Source organism: Cucurbita maxima, unplaced genomic scaffold (genome assembly GCF_002738345.1).
Source record: "Cucurbita maxima cultivar Rimu unplaced genomic scaffold, Cmax_1.0 Cma_Scf00028, whole genome shotgun sequence".
Classification (NCBI taxonomy): Eukaryota; Viridiplantae; Streptophyta; class Magnoliopsida; order Cucurbitales; family Cucurbitaceae; genus Cucurbita; species Cucurbita maxima.
In genome coordinates, this window is record NW_019272044.1 from 2,528,893 (window position 1) to 2,546,141 (window position 17,249).

The 17,249-nt window shown below is 38.3% G+C and overlaps 4 protein-coding genes across 5 annotated transcripts; 2 read left to right on the forward strand and 2 right to left on the reverse strand.

Moving 5' to 3' along the window:
* The first annotated feature begins 358 nt into the window (after positions 1–358).
* On the forward strand, positions 359–3,839 carry LOC111500158 (ubiquitin carboxyl-terminal hydrolase 20-like). 2 transcript variants are annotated; one of them, XM_023151817.1, is made up of 9 exons: positions 360–886; positions 1,016–1,071; positions 1,158–1,278; positions 1,366–1,470; positions 1,691–1,860; positions 1,945–2,283; positions 2,381–2,503; positions 2,773–3,223; positions 3,308–3,839. In XM_023151817.1, the coding sequence occupies exons 1-9, from the start codon at positions 697–699 to the stop codon at positions 3,580–3,582; spliced, it is 1,830 nt and encodes a 609-aa protein (XP_023007585.1). In that variant the 5' UTR covers positions 360–696; the 3' UTR covers positions 3,583–3,839. The 2 variants fall into 2 exon arrangements, with proteins under 2 accessions (XP_023007584.1, XP_023007585.1); XM_023151816.1 differs by having other exon boundaries at positions 359–1,071.
* Positions 3,840–4,030: 191 nt separating this feature from the next.
* On the forward strand, positions 4,031–5,179 carry LOC111500162. Its single transcript, XM_023151821.1, has 4 exons — positions 4,031–4,313; positions 4,395–4,531; positions 4,612–4,709; positions 4,784–5,179. The coding sequence occupies exons 1-4, from the start codon at positions 4,088–4,090 to the stop codon at positions 4,941–4,943; spliced, it is 621 nt and encodes a 206-aa protein (XP_023007589.1). The 5' UTR covers positions 4,031–4,087; the 3' UTR covers positions 4,944–5,179.
* Positions 5,128–6,107, reverse strand: LOC111500160 (glycine-rich cell wall structural protein 1.8-like). Its single transcript, XM_023151820.1, has one exon. It carries the CDS (start codon positions 6,103–6,105, stop codon positions 5,254–5,256), a length of 852 nt encoding a protein of 283 aa, XP_023007588.1. The 5' UTR covers positions 6,106–6,107; the 3' UTR covers positions 5,128–5,253.
* A 5,249-nt stretch (positions 6,108–11,356) lies between these two features.
* On the reverse strand, positions 11,357–15,754 carry LOC111500187 (glycine-rich cell wall structural protein 1.0-like). The gene is made up of 3 exons (XM_023151841.1): positions 15,422–15,754; positions 15,065–15,296; positions 11,357–12,078 (listed from the first exon to the last, which is right to left on the reverse strand). The coding sequence occupies exons 1-3, from the start codon at positions 15,752–15,754 to the stop codon at positions 11,357–11,359; spliced, it is 1,287 nt and encodes a 428-aa protein (XP_023007609.1).
* Between the last annotated feature and the right edge of the window lie 1,495 nt (positions 15,755–17,249).

Consider the following 17,249-nt stretch of genomic DNA (forward strand, 5'->3'; position numbering starts at 1 on the left):
CATACCGCACAACGGGTGTGGACATACCGCCTGACCTATGACAAAACAAATTGGTCTTTTGTGCACGTTTATATTTGATGCTACTAAAATTTTATTATTATTATTTTATTTATGTGATTTTGAATTATTTTAAAAGAAATTTATTTGGAAGAGTTGTAAATTATCAGTAGAAAATTTGAATTGTTAAAATTTTTAAAATCTTGATTTAATAATTTAAGAAAGGAAATTATTCAATAAAGGAAAAATAGAAGTTAATTAGTGTGAAGAGTAACGAACTTTAGGGTTTTTAGAGAAAGGTGTAGTTGTTGAGATTTGAGTGAGATTGAAATTGTCAGTCTCCACAACGAACTGTTGAGAAAGGAATTAAAAAACGAAATCAACTGTCGATTATCGTCCTCCGCGTCCTTTCCTCTAATTCTCTCTTCAAATTTTCGTTTTCCCCCTTTTGTTCTGAAGCGGAAAGGTCCAATTTTTGGGAGTTTTTGAGTTTTCCCTCCCTTTTCAAATCATACCTTACAACCCCTCCAATTGATTTTCGTTTTCCCTCTCTTTTCCGGTTCCCCCGCTCCAATTTTCCCCTGAAATCTTCCCCCTCTTTTCTTTTCTCTCCAATTTTCCATAACCCATCTCTGTTTCGTTTCATTAGAGCTCGTTTTTTCTTGTATTCAGCGTAATTATCTTGTTCCACTCTCTTGAATGGCGACCCATCTGGCGGAATCTCAAGAAGCCGATAGATATTTGGTTCCTCCGTTGGAAATTGAAGGTGGGTATTGGCAGTCGACTACTGAAGAAGCCCTAACTCAGCAATCTCTGGCTCCGCCTTCGTCTTGTGGAGATGGGATTTTTTCTTTTTCGCCTATTGACGGCTCTGCTAATCAGTCTTGGGGTACTTCTTCGTTAAACCCTAATGAGTCTTCCTCATTTTCAATTTACTCGTCTGATTCTGATGGAATCGTGCCATTGCCCTCGTTGCCCGTTTCATCATTCGTTGACAATTCATTGAATTGTTCTTCAGAACAAGGTTTCCCAACAAGTTCAGTGGCTGCCCAAGAAGCCAAATCTTTGTCAGTGGTGAGTCCCTCTTGTAATTACCTCTTTGCAATTCGTTGTAATTGACAGTTTTTGGGCTTTGATTTTGGTTATGTTCTTATATGTAGGGTGCGGGGCTTGCAAATATGGGTAATACTTGCTTTATAAACGCAATCCTGCAGTGCCTCACTCATACTGCTCCATTTGTGGAGGGTCTTCGATCTGTCACTCATGATATGCCTTGTAACAGTAAGATCTCTATCATTTCCGATGTGTTCTATCTATTTAAGAAATTTTATTTATCCAATAGTTAAAGATTGCAAAATTGCACCGCAGGTGAAGATCTTTGTGTTCTTTGTGCAATTCGGGATCATATCGAGCTCTCCTTAACATCTATGGGCGGGATTATCTCCCCACTTCGACTTGTCGATAACTTGAACTGTATCCTTTTCTGTATTTTTTTCCACAAGATTTGTTTTCTTTCAAATTTCTGTTAATTAGTGCTTTTTGTCTGTTGTGTGATGTGATTATCTATGATTTTTGGATATGAATGGTTTGTGTTGCGTGTATTTGATGTTACAGTTGTTTATATACTTCTCTATTTGATCATATTAGCATTTGAAAACTTGGTATACTGTTGTTATTCTTAAGCTATTATTAGACTTCTCGTCTTGTTTTCGGAGATACCAGCAGGAAGATGCCCATGAGTTCCTGCAGTGCTTCTTGGATAAACTTGAAAGATGCCTGGTATCAGAAGTCAAGGATCAAATTTCTTTTGAGGATGATGATGATCTAGTGAATAATGTGTTTGGTGGTCGTCTCATAAGCAACGTAAGAACAATAATTATCTGTCCTGTTCTGTTTTGAGTATTGAGCTTCTGTTTCTAGTCATTTAACAATTTGCGTTATATTCAGCTATGCTGCTGTAATTGTGGCCATTGTTCTGAAACCCATGAGCCTTTGGTCGACCTGAGCTTGGAGATTGAGAATGTCGACTCCCTTTCTAGTGCTTTGGAGTCTTTCACCAAGGTGGAGAAGATTGGTGATCCAGAGACAAAATTCAAGTGTGAAAACTGCAAAGAAGAGGTATTGGTGGAGAAGCAGCTTAAGCTCGAAAAGATCCCTTTGGTTACTACATTCCACTTAAAGAGATTCAAGGCTGATAGTTCTTTCATTGAGAAAATCGAAAAGCACTTGGAGTTTCCGTTAGAGTTAGATTTGCAGCCGTACAGCGTGAGAGGGCGTGATGCAGAGGTGAAGCCTAAATTTTCTTATCTTAGGGTGATGCCCCACATTTGGTTTTGAGGTTCATTACTGATGTTTTCTCTGTCCTTCCCTTTGATGATGAAAGGTGGAGCTCAAGTATGAATTATATGCAATTGTGGAACACACAGGGTTTTCCTCTACTTCTGGACATTACTTCAGCTTTGTTCGCTCGTCTCCCGATACATGGCACAGAATGGATGACTCAATGGTATAACATTTATGAACTATTTTTCAGTTTTGTTTAGATTGGCAATAATTGAGTTAGTGATTAGTTTCCTTTCCATTCGTACTTCGTTTCGTCATCATTTTCAAAACTTTAGTAGCCGTTATGTATTTTTGAATTACGACATGTGATCTGATGTTGTGCTGTCGTGATCTTTTCGGCCTTGTGGATAATTACTATCAAGTGTATGCTTTAGGGAAGTGCAATAAGCTTGTTCTGAATAAGAAAAGCTCTCTGGTTTTGATGTTATGTAGGTTACTCCAGTTAGTGAAGATTATGTTCTGTCAAGGGAGGCCTACATTCTGTTATATAAGAGGAAGGGAACTTCATGGTTCTCGAGTTTAATCCAACAACGAGATCCTTGCTTAAATTCATGTTCCGATACTTTGCAAAGTATGGATACTGTTCGCTCTTCGTTGTCTGCTGAATCTATCGTCAATTGTGAAACTATGAATGTGCCTGTGGATATGTTGCGGCTGAGTCCTGCTCAGTTTTCTGTTGAAATGGGGGAGCAAGATACTGTTGCCAATGATTTGGGAAATCCTACCTCTGCTAACTTGCATATATTTGAGAGTGCAACACTCCAGTCTTCTCCCATCGTATCTAAGAACCTCTGCTCGAATGGAAATGATGAAGGTGTTGATGGTTTTCGTCCTCTTTCACCGACGAGATCTCCCAGCCCTGATATCGTTTTCCAAACTCCAGGTAAAGCGTTGTTCTTATCTTTATATGTTTTCTATTTGATATTGGTTGGACTGTATTGATCTAGGAAGTTTATATTTTGTTCAGAACCACAATACCAAATCCCAGTCAGTCATCTGAAGACCGAAAAGTGCTCGACGTCTGGAAGGCCATCGAACAAGGGTGTGGAAGATCCTGAGAGAAAAGCAGCCCTGAGATACATTAAGAAGAGCATGCCGGGTTCGAGAGGGTTGAAAATGATCAATGCTATATTGGGACCTCAAAATGAAGGTCCCTTAAACAAGAAGAAGAGACTAAGGTCATTGCCATGCAAAAGGTCAAGCCCGCCGAACAATCGTCGCAAAACGAGTATAGTTTTGTGATGCACTTCGTAGCCAGCCAAAACCGAAGTGAACCGAGTTGATAGATTTTGCTAAGTAGTTCCCTTGCCTTTTACCCTTCTTTTCTGTTGTTTTAGAGGTAAATATGTGGTGGAAGACGTTTAAAATTTATTTCTAGCTATCATAAGTTTGGGTTTTGGGTTCGACCTCGGTGAATCGAGATGCTTTTTCAATCTGTATAGAGAACGTTTTCAGTTTGAATGCTCTACATGTTATATAATCAAATTCTGTGTTGACAATCTGTTCCAATTTATTACTACTTTCTGATCTTGAATGATTCTTCAGAGATGATTACTATGCTCAATAGTGAAGAAAGTGTAGATTTTGACAGAATCAATGAGAATGTTTGTTGGTTTGTTGAGGAGAATCCAACACATTCTTAAAAGCATCAAAACTTGTTCTTTAATATTCTGAAGCCAGGTAAACATGAACACTACCTAGTCTTCCAACAACATTCTTTCCTTTCCTAATCTTGTTGTCTTGTGACATGGCAGAGGCTGGAGACGAAGCCATGGGAGACGACGATATGGCTACCCCGACTCCAACCCCGAGTTTCAGCTCATCATCAGAGGCTGCAAACAGACACATAGTGGTTGTCATGGACGGAATGGAAGAGTTCACGACAAAGCCACTCGAATGGGCGTTGGATAACATCATCAAGCCTGGTTGCGTCGTTACTCTCATCGGCGCCATGCCGTGGCTCAACATTCCTCGTTAGTAATCAAGTTTGTTTTCCTTTCTCTTGCACAATCTTGTTGTGTTTTCTTAAGATTCTTGTACTGTTCTTGATGAAGTTTCTTCCAAAACATGGTTGGATATTTGGCCGTTCAACTTGGAGGAGATGCCATTTGTGAGAGGGGAAAGGGAGTGTATCACTGAACCCAAGTATGCAAAACTTGAAGCTGTGCTATCTCTCTGTACACAATATGGTGTATGTATATATATCTATATATCTATGTATATATGTATATATGTATATATGTATATCATCGAGTATTGTTTGTTCTTCAGGTTGTGCCACAAAAAAAGGTTATAATGGGTCATCCACTTAGGCTGCTGATTGTTGAGCAAATCTCTGGGCTTCATGCAACATGGGTCGTATTTGACAAGTAAGCTATCTATCAATTGTGTTTGTTGAAGCAAGTTATTAAGAGAACTGATAATATAACAACAACAATGACAGGCATCAAAGAAATAACAGAGCCTTTTATGCCAAGAAAGTTAAATGCAATATGGTGATGCTCAAAGAAGATGGAGGTGTTGATATGATCAATAGAGAGCCTGAATTTCCTAGTGCTTCCACTTCTGATTCCAAACCCTCTTATTCTACATTAACTAGTTGAATTGTTGTCGTTTAAAGTTTCATACAACTTTTGATCTAGTTGAATCGAAGTTATCATGACTCAATCGGTTGATTTCGGGTATGCTCATGTTTAGCATAATTTGTGGGGATGTGTATTAGAATAGGAGGTGATAATATCTGTGCCTGGCTCCATAGACATCTCGACTCGTATACAAATTGAAAAGTAGTAAATCACACTAGAATTCGGATTACATTTCAGGAATGTTTATGAATCAATTAAGGGTACTTTATGTCCCGTTCTTTGATCATCACAATAGTAAACTTAATATTCATTAAGAACAACACAATTTTCATGGTGCATACCCACCACCATGTCCTCCGCCTTGTCCGCTGCCTCCGCCAGCTCCATATCCACCTCCTTGTGCACCTCCACCACCATAGCCGCCGCCGGAGCCGCCGCCTACTCCGCCTCCATGTCCTCCTGCTCCACTTCCTGAGCCACCTCCTTCTCCTCCGCCACTTCCGTATCCACCTCCATTTGCTCCTCCACCACCATATCCACCACCGGAACCGCCACCTCCGCCACCTCCATGCCCTCCTGCTCCGCTCCCCGAGCTGCCTCCTTGTCCTCCGCCACTTCCGTATCCTCCGCCACTTCCGTATCCACCGCCATTTGCTCCTCCGGCACCATAACCACCACCGCCTCCACTTCCCCCACCACCTCCTCCTCCATAGCCTACTCCCCCGCTACCATAACCACCACCTGACCCAGCTCCACCTCCACTTCCATATCCACCACCGGGGCCATAACCACCACCGCTACCACCTCCACTTCCTCCACCACCACCACCACCATTGCCATAACCACGATCTTCTCCACCCCCATATCCAGCGCCACTTCCTTCACCTCCACCATTTCCATATCCAACACCTCCATATGCAGAGCCACCTCCACCTCCGCGTCCTCCTCCACCACCACCGGCATATCCAGCGGTAACTCCATATCCGCTACCGCCACCCTCTCCACCACCATATCCAATAGAAACGCGGCCTAACACTGGGACTTGGACATTGGCATCATAGGCAACAAGGGTTCTGGCTGCAGAAGCTAACCCAAAACCCAACAAAGCAAAGAAAACAAGGTATTCGATTGCATGATTCTCCATGGTATTCAAAACACAAGATCTATGTCTATAATGCATATTCTGATCCCTTTATATAGGAATTGGTGGAGTGAGGATCAGCTTCTAAGTGGGTTAAAAAGCACATGCAAACGTGGCCCAATATCCATTACCCATTAGTGTGCCTCAGCTGTTTCCCATAACTGTGTTTCACCAAACAATCGACTTCCAATCAATCAAATTTCACCTTCACTTTCACCTGCTCATCTACTCATGCTTTGGTCCATTGCCGGTTATCGTTAGTTTTACGGTTTTCAAATGCGTATACTAGAAAGAGATTTTCACACTCTTATAAGAAGAACTGGTATAAACGCTCAGTATCTGGCTCTGATACCATTCGCAGCCATCTAAACCTACCACTAATAAATATTGTCTACTTCGGCTTGTTACATATCGCCGTCAGCTTCTATAAAGAATGTTTTGTTCCCTTCTCCAACCGAGTGATATAATCATTTTTCATATAGTAAATTTCTTTTTAGCGAGTCATTGTTCATGGTTTTTCCCATTTGGAAGTTTTTCACGTCAATTCCTCCACCTTAATCCAAATATTAAATTTTTGTTGCATAAAATTAATGAATCAATTAATAAATTTAATGGATTACAAAATAATAAACATAAGAACACTAAGAACAATGCTTAGATGGATGGGTGCGACATTCAACAAATAGTTGGATATGTGCCACTTCATTTACCTATTAGTTATCATTAAATGAATCGATCTCCATTCTATATCTATCTTGGTTCATACTTGAAACCAAAAAAAATGGACTTATTTGAAGAGAAGTTAGGTCACCACTTTATTAATCTTGAAAAGTATTAACTATTCTCGATCGACTTTTCTTGAATTGTTTTTAAGAGTAAAGATCGTTCTCACAAATCGACATGAATCCTTTTAGAATGCTCTTTTCTCATTCATATGTTTTTCTAGAAAAAAATTTCGAAGGTCACATGTCATTGAATTAATTTTAGAGTTTCTATGATTGAACCACGAAAAAAAATGTGCACCTTGTTGGTATAATGTGAGATCCCATATCGGTTGGAGAGGGGGAGCGAACCATTCCTTCTAAAGGTGAAGCTTTTACTCTATTAGGGGTGAAGCTTGCCCAAGCAGAGGTGAATATAGCTTCTTCCTTTATAGAGCATGTGTAACGGTTGAAGCCCACTGGTAATAGATATTGCCCTTTTTGAGTTTTCCGTTTCGAGCTTCCTTTCAAAGTTTTAAAACGTGTCTTCCCGGGAGAGGTTTTCACACCCTTATAAAAAATGCTTCGTTCACCTCTCCAATGAACCGTTACAACATGAAAGCTTAGTGTTGAGGATTGTTGGGAGAGAGTCTCACGTTGGCTAATGTAGGGAATGATAATGGGTTTATAAGTAAGGAATACATCTCCATTGGTATGAGGCATTTTGGGGAAGCCAAAACGGAGATTGGTATGTGGCATTTTGGGGAAGCCAAAACAAAGACATGAGAGCTTATGCTCAAAGTGGACAATATCATACCATTGTGGAGATCCGTGATTCCTAACACTTAGATCTGTGGAAGAAACTTTAAAGGCTAAAACAGAACAACGCAGCTAAACTCTTAGATGAGGAGAACAAAACATTTCTTATAAAGGTGTAGAAATCTTTCCCCCTGAAAGGGAAAGTCCAAAGAGAACAATATTTGCTAGCGGTGAGCTTGAGTTGTTATATAAAATGCTAGAACAATGTTAGGAACCATGACTATCCACAATAGTATTAATTGTCTACATTGAACAAAAGTCTAATGACTTTGAATTTTTTGATGAAATGTGCACTCTTGTTTCTCAACACAACTCGCAAACAAGTTAGACCCAACAAATAAATGATGCTCGTTCTCATGTGCGACCTCTAACTTTATCTATTTAGCATTGTTCTAGATGAAAGTTAGCACGGTTCTAGATGACTCTTCTACCACAAATCTTCACTAGAACTACACATTCGAAATTTATAACTTTTTTGTTCGAACACTTGAGAATTCTATTGATATGGATACCATTTGATAGGAACAAAAACTTCCTCAATGATATGATATTGTCCAATTTGAATATAAGCTCTCCTTTTGGTTTCCTCTAACAGACTAGACGGGTATAAACTAATATGAAACTTTAACAATTCTCAACAAACCACCATAATTCTCGAGTTTATGCAATATATGAAGGTGGGATCGAACTAATCGTAGCAAATTTGAGAGAAAGAGGGTAGTGTGAACTATGAAGTAGAAAAGTAGCAGCAAAAGAGAGTGTGTAATGGACACTTATGAATTCCCACAAGCTAATGCCCAAAACCCTTTGCCTTTATGGTTTGATGGATCATTGTTTTTGAATCATAACAACGTGTGGGTCTCTCTCTCCATTATCTCATATTGCTTCCTTTAGTGGACCTCTCCTTTTTGTTCATGCTTCAACAAGCTTTGTATTTCTACACTTTTCTTCTTCTTTAATATGCTTTAAATGCATCATTTCTGACGTCTAAATGAAAGTATGCTCTTCAAATCCCATTCTCGTGGTATAGAGATCAAGCTCGATCTGAGAATATTTGTGAGATCTTACATCGTTTAGATAGGTAAACAAAACATTCTTTATAAGGGTGTGGAAACTTTTTCATAACAGATGTGTCCTAGAACCTTGAAGAAAAACCTAGAAGGGAAACATAACCGCTTATGAAATTTGTTCAAAACTAAATCAAGTTGGAAATAACAAAGAGCTCAACAACCAGTTTTGGACCTAATATGACTCAATTTTTCATCCTCATTTCGATTTCGAGATTTGTTTGTTCTGATTTTCCCGAGTTTTAGACTGATTTTAATTGCTTTTCAATTGTTAGACACTCTTTTATTGTAAGCGCACACGTAGATTATTGGTCATTATGTTATGGACATAGAGTAAATTGTCTATTTGTGTGCATAAGAACTTTACAATTTCTTCGGATCGAGCTATGCTCGTAGCAAAAACTATCATGCTTTTCAAGTAAGTGGCGCTTCAAAATTTTGGCTTTGGCTATGCTTGTAGTATGTATGAAAGCATGATATAAAAAGGAATTTTATAGAAATTTGAGCCTAAGCGGAATTGATTCAATCCATGAAACAAGTATGCCGAAGTTATATGAGGCATGTTTTTCGAGAAATGAATTGTTAAGCTCTTATTTGGATGGACTTGAAAACATGCCTTTAGTATGATAAAGAGTACGTTATAGGAACTTGTTATAAATATTTAAGCATGAGATGATATATGTTAAACGTTATTATACATGTTTTTCTAAGAAAAGTATGAATTGAACTATGAACGGTATGATTTTGAAATTTTGAATAGGTGCCCATGTTAGGTCACTATGCTCTGTCTCTATTGTATATGTATATGTATATGTCACGACCCAAATTTTTACAGTGAACCGTGAACGACAGTGTTGTGTAGTGTGTCTGGATGAAAAACTCGAAAAGACATCAACACAAAAATCATTTATTTCATAAGAAGAAAGTTTAATACAAAGAATCAAATTGTTGACAAGTTTTTACAATGAAAGGTTGTGAAAATAAAAGACTAAATTGATGCCCCGGAACATGCTTTCCTCTGTGACCATCCACGTCTCTCATTTGGTTCGTAGCATCACGAATCTAAAAAGAAAAATGTAGCAAGGATGAGTATAAAAGTTATGCTTAGTAAGTTACTTACTTGTAGGCTCTCATCGCGTTCTAGGCTGAACAGATTTCCACGGACATACAAGCATTCTATACATCATGCTTCCATATTCTTGATTCTCTAATCACCTAATTTCATTTCATGGTAAAACTATCCACTTAGGGTAATTATTCTAGCATGCATGCAATTCAAGCGAATCCTACCTTCCTAAATACCATGAGGTGACTTACATGATTGATGAGTGCCTTTTTGTTTAGCGTTTCTACACAAATAGGGTGTCCAAAAAGTGTGATTTTCATTGATTAGGTCCTAAGTCACATAAAAATATGGTTAGAATTGGAATTGGGATAAAAATCAAGCAAACGAAAGTCGAACGAACTGAAAACCCACTTACACACGTCGGCACGCGTCAAGAGAAGTCTTACTCATGGCTACGCGCGAGTACCACGCACGTGACAACTTTCTGCAGTTGCAGGTTAGGCATCTGGTTCGTGTCGCTCGAGTTGGACTGATGGGTTGTGGGTTGGATCGGGTCGGTTGGTAGATTGCGGGTTGATTAGGGTTTGTAGAGGCTGCGTGTCATGGAATGAACAAAGCTGCGTTGCTCCACACGACGTTCGACGCATAGCTCCACTCGTTGCCTGGCATTTTTCTTACGCCTGGTAGTATATGCGATTCCTTTCACCTGTTGACGCATGGCTCGCCGAAAATTTTTCTCTCTCCTAACGGATCACGAAATTGATTCTAGTTAGTTTTCATTTTCTGTTCTTCATATCTTTTGAGTCTTATCTCGAATTGAAATGTTTCATTGACCAAAGTTATAACATGTAAATCCATCTATGCCACATTATTTTTCTTGAATTTAAACATCAACCACAGACTGAGTTACGAGTCAGAAATAGGTTACTTTTGGATTGAGATCTCGACCATACTTCTTCACAGATCCTATAGAAGTAGGCGCTATGAGGGGCTATGGAGTTTTGGACTTATCAGCCACTTTGTACTTCTTTTGACTATGTTTTTGGAACCCTTGGTTTTTGTATTTTTAGACTATATGAACCATGTTTTGGGTGTGCCCCTTGTGTACTTTAAACGTTGTTTTAAGATTGAATTAATTTTCTTTGTGTGCATGTAAGTTTAAATAGTTAAACTAATGCATGTTTTTAAATATTCCACATCTTTAAATAACTGTATGTAGCTTGAGTTCCTCAAGACGAGTCGTTACAGAAAACTATCTCTACAAACCAACACGAGTCATTTTAGCATGCTTTATCTTCAATCATGTGCTTCTTAACAAAAATAAAATTCCTAGGAAGTTACCTAATATAAGATTACTTGAAGCTAACCACGTTTCATTTTGAAATATCTATGACTCGACCACTTAAATGGAATGCAAACCTTAATCGGTACCGGCATAAATTTCAATTCTTTTAAACCCCCAACCATTTTATCTTTAGGGTTCAATTTGGTATGGGTTATCCAAATTTGTTTTATCATTAAACCATTGATTCGAATTTGACATTCGTTCGACATAGATTCAGAAAACAACATTCTCTAACCCAATTTCTTTATTTTGTTAACATAATGAATATTGGGTTCATTACTTAGAAAGGGTTTCAATTCTTGTTTGAGATGGAGTTTGTGAGTGCATATCCACCGTCATAACCTCCTTCTTCTCCACTTCCTTTGCTATTATCATGCTCTCCTCCATGACCTCCTCCACTGCCGTAAGCACCGCCGGCCCCAATTCCAGAGCCACCAGCATGGCCTCCGTAACCACCGCCGGCGCCAATGCCAGAACCACCTGCATGGCCTCCTACTCCGTCTCCCCTTCCATACCCACCGTCGACTCCTCCACCATTTCCATATCCATGGGAATCTCCATACCCATTTCCATTTCCATTTCCATTTCCATTTCTACTTCCATAGCCGATATCATGATCTCTTCCTTGCCCATACCCACCATTGCCTCCATTTTCATAACCTCCACTTCGCCCACCACCGTAACCAACACCATGATCTTCTCCACCTCCATATCTACTCCCACTTCCATATCCTGCTCCTCCTACGCCCGAGCTAACCCCTCCTCCGTATGCATTTCCTCCACCGTTACCATATCCCGAACCCCTTACTCCACCACTTCCATAGCCTGAACCTCCCAGAGCCGACCCTCTGACTCCATATTCTCCACCCGATCTTCCACCATATGCATTATCATAGGATTCGTCACGATGCCCTGAATCGTACCCTTCTCTAGGGTTAGGGCGATCGTAGCCATAGTGACGTGTTCGGGGATCATAATCAAGAAGGGTTCGGGCAGCGGAAGCTAAACCCAACCCTACAAGGAGAAGAAAGGTAAGGCACAAGACTCTAGTGATAGCCATGGAGAGAATTTGAGGATACCTAGAATGAATCCATTGATCTCTTTATATAGGAAATGGTGGAGGGTTCATCATCTTCTCATGGGTGTGCTTAATGGTAAAGAGGGCGCCACATGGGGAAATAAAAAACAATTTGGATATGTATCTCCACAAATGTCGATGAGGCAAGCACTATAATGTGCCTTTTCTCCTATTTGGCTCACACATTAGATTTGAACTAAATTCATATGAATATTTAAGTAAGGTTATGATCCCATCCTCCATTTACAAGATCCTACAATATTTTGTAAGATTGAAAACGGAAGGTCACTTAATTTACTTTTATCTGTTCTTCTTACTTCACATTAGTTAAGGTTGTTTTTTAATTTAACCGAACGATGTTTGCAACCATTATTACAGAACTGTTTTGTGATTGAATTTCAAGCATTTTCATGTTGAGTTTGTCATTTCTTAATGGTTAGATTTTGTTGTTCTAAATGTTTTCATTTTTAAGCTTAGGCCTTCTCTTGCTAAGTTATTTGGTTACATCGAATATGACCCTCCAATCTAAATTTCTCTTCTTCAATAAGGATTAATAGGAGCATTGTAGAAAGATATTTGTATGATTAAATTCACAATGCCTATAAAAATCCACTACCTAAAGAACATATATTAAATTAGGGTTCTTTATCCCTTTTCTTACTTGAACCGCCATGAGATTTGATACATGAAATAATGGATTATGAAACGACATTGCATTACTATAATATCTTTTTCATATCATATATGCATGTTTCCCTAATTCCCACTTGAACAAAATACATTAAATAATCTCTCACTTGGAGTACAATAATGGTGGAATAAATCATCACATTTTAAGGATATTAAATTTCATCATGTTTGCACTCAAAATAATAATAATAATAATAATAAAATTTCTTGGTGCTTTAATTGAGAGTGATGCACTTAATTTTACTTTTCAGATATATTATCCTTTCCATAAAATTTTAATCTTTTTCATTTATGGTAAAAATGATTTAAAATAAGCTACAATAGTGGAAAAATTAGAAATCAATAAAATTGGATTTTAGGTGTCTGGTTCAACTGAATCAACCATGTCATCATCTTCTACTATAGAAAAGGGTTAGTGTTGCACATCTCGACCTACTAGAGACTAAAAGTGAGATTTGTCCAAGCATTCTATGTCTTGTCTTGAGGTTTCTTCATCAAACTTGCAGACATGGTATTTACTTGGTCTTGCATGCCTTATTCACTCTCGTTTCCTACTTGCACGGTGGTCCAAAATTTCACAATTTCACTACTCGACCCTAATTCAAGTTATAATAAGCTTACTATTAAAAATGATTTGGAAACAGTCAAATAAAAGGTCGAATCGAATGGGAAAAACTAACCCTTTGGGCATCACACGTGATTGGAAAAACTCTTACATGAAGGTTTCATGCTTTATTGCCACGAGCGGGTCCAAATGCATAGTCGTCGGTGTTCTTTGTTTCGAATCCCAATTGACGTATCTCAAACGAATTTATGGATATCTTAAAAGAACTAGACGCATGTCTAAACTTAATCCTTTGTTACGATGAAAGAAAATATCATGCTCACTGAGTTTTATAGTTAATGTCTCATATAGTTTCTTTTCACCAATACATACTAGAGTTCGAAGTATAAATGAGAATGAGATTTCTCATATCAATTTTAAAGACTTCTAAATCAAAGTCTTGAATCATAACTTCTCTAGTCAAGAAATATTATTGGGTTCAGAGTCTTATTATTCTACTTCACGGTCAAATCTAAGTATATTTGAAGTTTCTTATAAAATGATATTTGATTCAAAACAAACATTTTACCCACTCAAACACTTTCAACCTATTGGATATAGCCCACGATCAAAATATGTTGAAATAAATAAAAAATCATGTTGTTGTAAAGAGCATACATCTCAGGAGTATTTACAGTGGAGAAGTCACAACTAGTTTCCTAAACTTTCCATCCAAGTTACGACCACTAGCAATTTTCGTGAATAAATCATAACTATTTTCTAAACTTATTCAAGTTAAAAACTTTTTTTACCAAGTCAAGATTAATGACTCATATTCTCCCCAGTAAGCTTGATTTTGCTGTAGATTCTTGCTTTCGAATAACTTCTGCATGTTTGTAAAGCTTAACTCTTGCTAAGGCGTTGGTGAGAATATTTGCATGTTGCTCTGTAGTGCCAACATTGCTTGGTTCGTGATCAACTCTGTATTTTTCATAAAAAAATTTAATTCCACAACATGCAATTTCTTCCGCTTCTCTCTTATGTATAGGGACTTCATCTTATAGGGTACTCCTTTGTCTTTCAACCTTTTTCTTTTATACATGCCTCTAGCCTCGTTTGGTTGAGAGGACAAGTTTGATGTCCCATTTTTCTTACGCCTTGGTGGCCTTTCTCTAGGCCTACGTGGTTAGGTTGTTCTTCGCTGAGTGTAGTAGTCTATGGTTTCTTCTTGGCTATGTTCTTCGGTTCCTTTTTCTCTTGACACATTGGTTTCTTCTTCACTTTCTTGTTGTCAACGCCAATGGATACTTTTGAAAGAGTTTGATGGTCTTTCAATAGTATCTTATACCGACAATTTTGCAACCGTTTTACTTTCATCAACAAAACTTAGTTTTTATTGTATATCTTGAGGAACGAGTCAACTATCTCTACTCTAATAATATCTTGAGGAATGTTTATGTTGTCAATTGACTAAGGCTAATAATATTTCTCTTCAACTCGACATGTAATATACTTTAGTTAATAGACATTGATCGTCGTTCTTACACTGGAACAAGATAGACACTATGCCTTGGATCGGTATAATTGATCATTCGCTAAACTTCATGTTTCCAGTGAGCTTCTCATCAAGCTCTTTGAACTTTGCTCGATTTCCGGTCATGTGGTTGCTCGCTCCATTGTCTAGGTACCACATTCTGGTCTCCACTTGATTTTCTCCATCAATGAAGGGGTTTGCAGAACCTTCTCTTCATTGAGCACCAACAAGTTGAGTATTTTCTCGCCCAACATCAATGTGGGCTCATCATCATCCATGGACATGAGGTTTGCCTCCTCATCACGCCCATTGTTGTGGCACTCTACTGCATAATGCCCGTATTTTCCACAAGAGTAACACTTGATCATACTCTTGTCCTTCCGGGGCTTGGCATTGACATGAATTTGTGAGGTATTGTGACAACCTCCTCTACTACCACGTCTACGGTCATGTCCACAACCACGTCTACGACCTCTATTTTTTTTGTTATGGCTCCCACGTCCCCTCATACGTGAAAAAGAAGTGTCATTGCATCTTTCTTCTTCGTCTGTGCGAGCCACTCCTCATGTGTGAGTAAGAGGTATTTCTCATCCTCTTTATTTTCGTAACCACGAAGTCTCTCCTCATGAACCTTAAGATGGCCAATAGCCTTTTCAACCGACATGTTCTTGAGGTCATCGAATTGCTCGATGGAGGCAACAATCTGCATGAATCTTGGGGGAACTGCTCGAAGGAACTTCTTGACGACGGAGGTCTCCTCCACCACGCCACGTAATGAACAGACACCGCTGACAATCATCGTCAACTTCATGAAAAATCTGTCTATTGACTCACTGTCCTTCATGCGGGTAGCCTCGAATCACTCTTCAAGGTCTCTACCTTTTTGCTTCCTTGACACGTTTCACACCCAAATGCATTGTTTGCAGTGCCTCCTATGTTGCCTTTGCCGAGTCCTTCTCTGCCAACATGAGAAGTACGTCCTCCAAGGTTGCTTGATAGATGGTGGCAAGAGTCATCTTGTCGTTATGCTCCTCAACGTCACCATGCTCGACGATGTCCTGCACGCCTTGTGTCTGTAAGTTAACACGCATCTTTATCGACCATTGATAAGATAAGGAATCACTACAAGGGGAGCAAGATTGGATTACCTTGTTGATCGAATATCTCAAGGCAAGAACATTTTTTGAGATTCGAATCACTCCATAAGCAAGATCGATCATGTCTAGCTTGAATGATGCTTGTTGATCAAATATCTCAAGGCAAGAACACTAGTTTGAGATTCGAATCACTCCACAAGCAAGATTGATCATGTCGAGCTTGAATGATTCTACATGCAATCTAAACTACATAGAATTGCAAAGAAACTTAGCCATTGGCTAAAGAAGAGCACAAATGCTTCTTTTACTATATTTTCCGAGTCTTCTTACAAATACAACGTACATGGCTTTATATAGCCTCAAAATGAAACTATTAAAGACATTCCAAGAGGTGTAACCTTCCACTTTATAGCCATAATTAACCATTATATAATTGTAACCTAGAGTAAATAAAAAGTCTTAAAATACATTAATAAAATACAATAACTCTAAATTAAAATTCACTCAAAATTTATAACATGAAACTTCATTTTCTTCAATGTGGCATGAATTGAAATATCTTTGATAATTTCAACAATATTTTCTTCACATCTTCATTGAAGTATATTGTATGATGGATGTCTCTTGGTTCATATCAACCATGTTACGTAGTTACTATTCGTGTGTAATAGGTTCTGGAACGTTACATTCCCCTCCCTTCCACCCCTTATAGTTTTCACTTCTCCAACCGTGACTCTGTAAGGTGACGAAATTTGTTTCGGCATCTTGCTCTAATACCAAATGTTGGATATGACCCACGATCGAAATATATCGAAACAAATGAAAAAAGCAACAAGAGAAACCTAAGGGGAGAGATCTTGTGAAACAAAGAAACGTTTAAACACTGAGCATACCTCTCACGAATATTTATGATGAGAAATCACAACTAGTTCCTAAACTTTTTCTTGGTGTTAAAATCACTAACCACCCATAAATAAATCACAAACTATTTTCTAAACTTCTTCCGGTCAATAGCTCATAGAATCTAATACTTCCCTTTAAAAGTAACCTTAGATTTTGAGTTGCGATAGATAGATGGAGAAAATAAGTATGATAGAATCAATTTGCTCAATACCAATGTAATCCAAATTTTGTTTTATCATTGAACAGTTGATTCGAATTTAACATTCATTGAAAGCGGTTTCGACATAGATATAGAAAACAACATTCTCTAACCCAATTTCTTTATTTTGTTAACATAAT

Bases quoted from the DNA above. Each gene is read 5' to 3' on its own strand.
- LOC111500160 (XM_023151820.1), bottom strand. From the start codon at position 6,105: ATGCATTATAGACATAGATCTTGTGTTTTGAATACCATGGAGAATCAT.
- LOC111500162 (XM_023151821.1), top strand. From the start codon at position 4,088: ATGGCAGAGGCTGGAGACGAAGCCATGGGAGACGACGATATGGCTACC. The intron at 4,314-4,394 runs GTTAGTAATCAA...TTCTTGATGAAG, and splicing joins GCCGTGGCTCAACATTCCTC to TTTCTTCCAAAACATGGTTG. The intron at 4,532-4,611 runs GTATGTATATAT...TTTGTTCTTCAG, and splicing joins CTCTCTGTACACAATATGGT to GTTGTGCCACAAAAAAAGGT.
- LOC111500158 (XM_023151816.1), top strand. From the start codon at position 697: ATGGCGACCCATCTGGCGGAATCTCAAGAAGCCGATAGATATTTGGTT. The intron at 1,072-1,157 runs GTGAGTCCCTCT...TCTTATATGTAG, and splicing joins AAGCCAAATCTTTGTCAGTG to GGTGCGGGGCTTGCAAATAT. The intron at 1,861-1,944 runs GTAAGAACAATA...CGTTATATTCAG, and splicing joins GTGGTCGTCTCATAAGCAAC to CTATGCTGCTGTAATTGTGG.
- LOC111500187 (XM_023151841.1), bottom strand. From the start codon at position 15,754: ATGAAGGACAGTGAGTCAATAGACAGATTTTTCATGAAGTTGACGATG. The intron at 15,297-15,421 runs GTATGAGGGGAC...GTCAATGCCAAG, and splicing joins CAATGACACTTCTTTTTCAC to CCCCGGAAGGACAAGAGTAT. The intron at 12,079-15,064 runs GTACCTAGACAA...TTCTCCTTGTAG, and splicing joins CAAGTGGAGACCAGAATGTG to GGTTGGGTTTAGCTTCCGCT.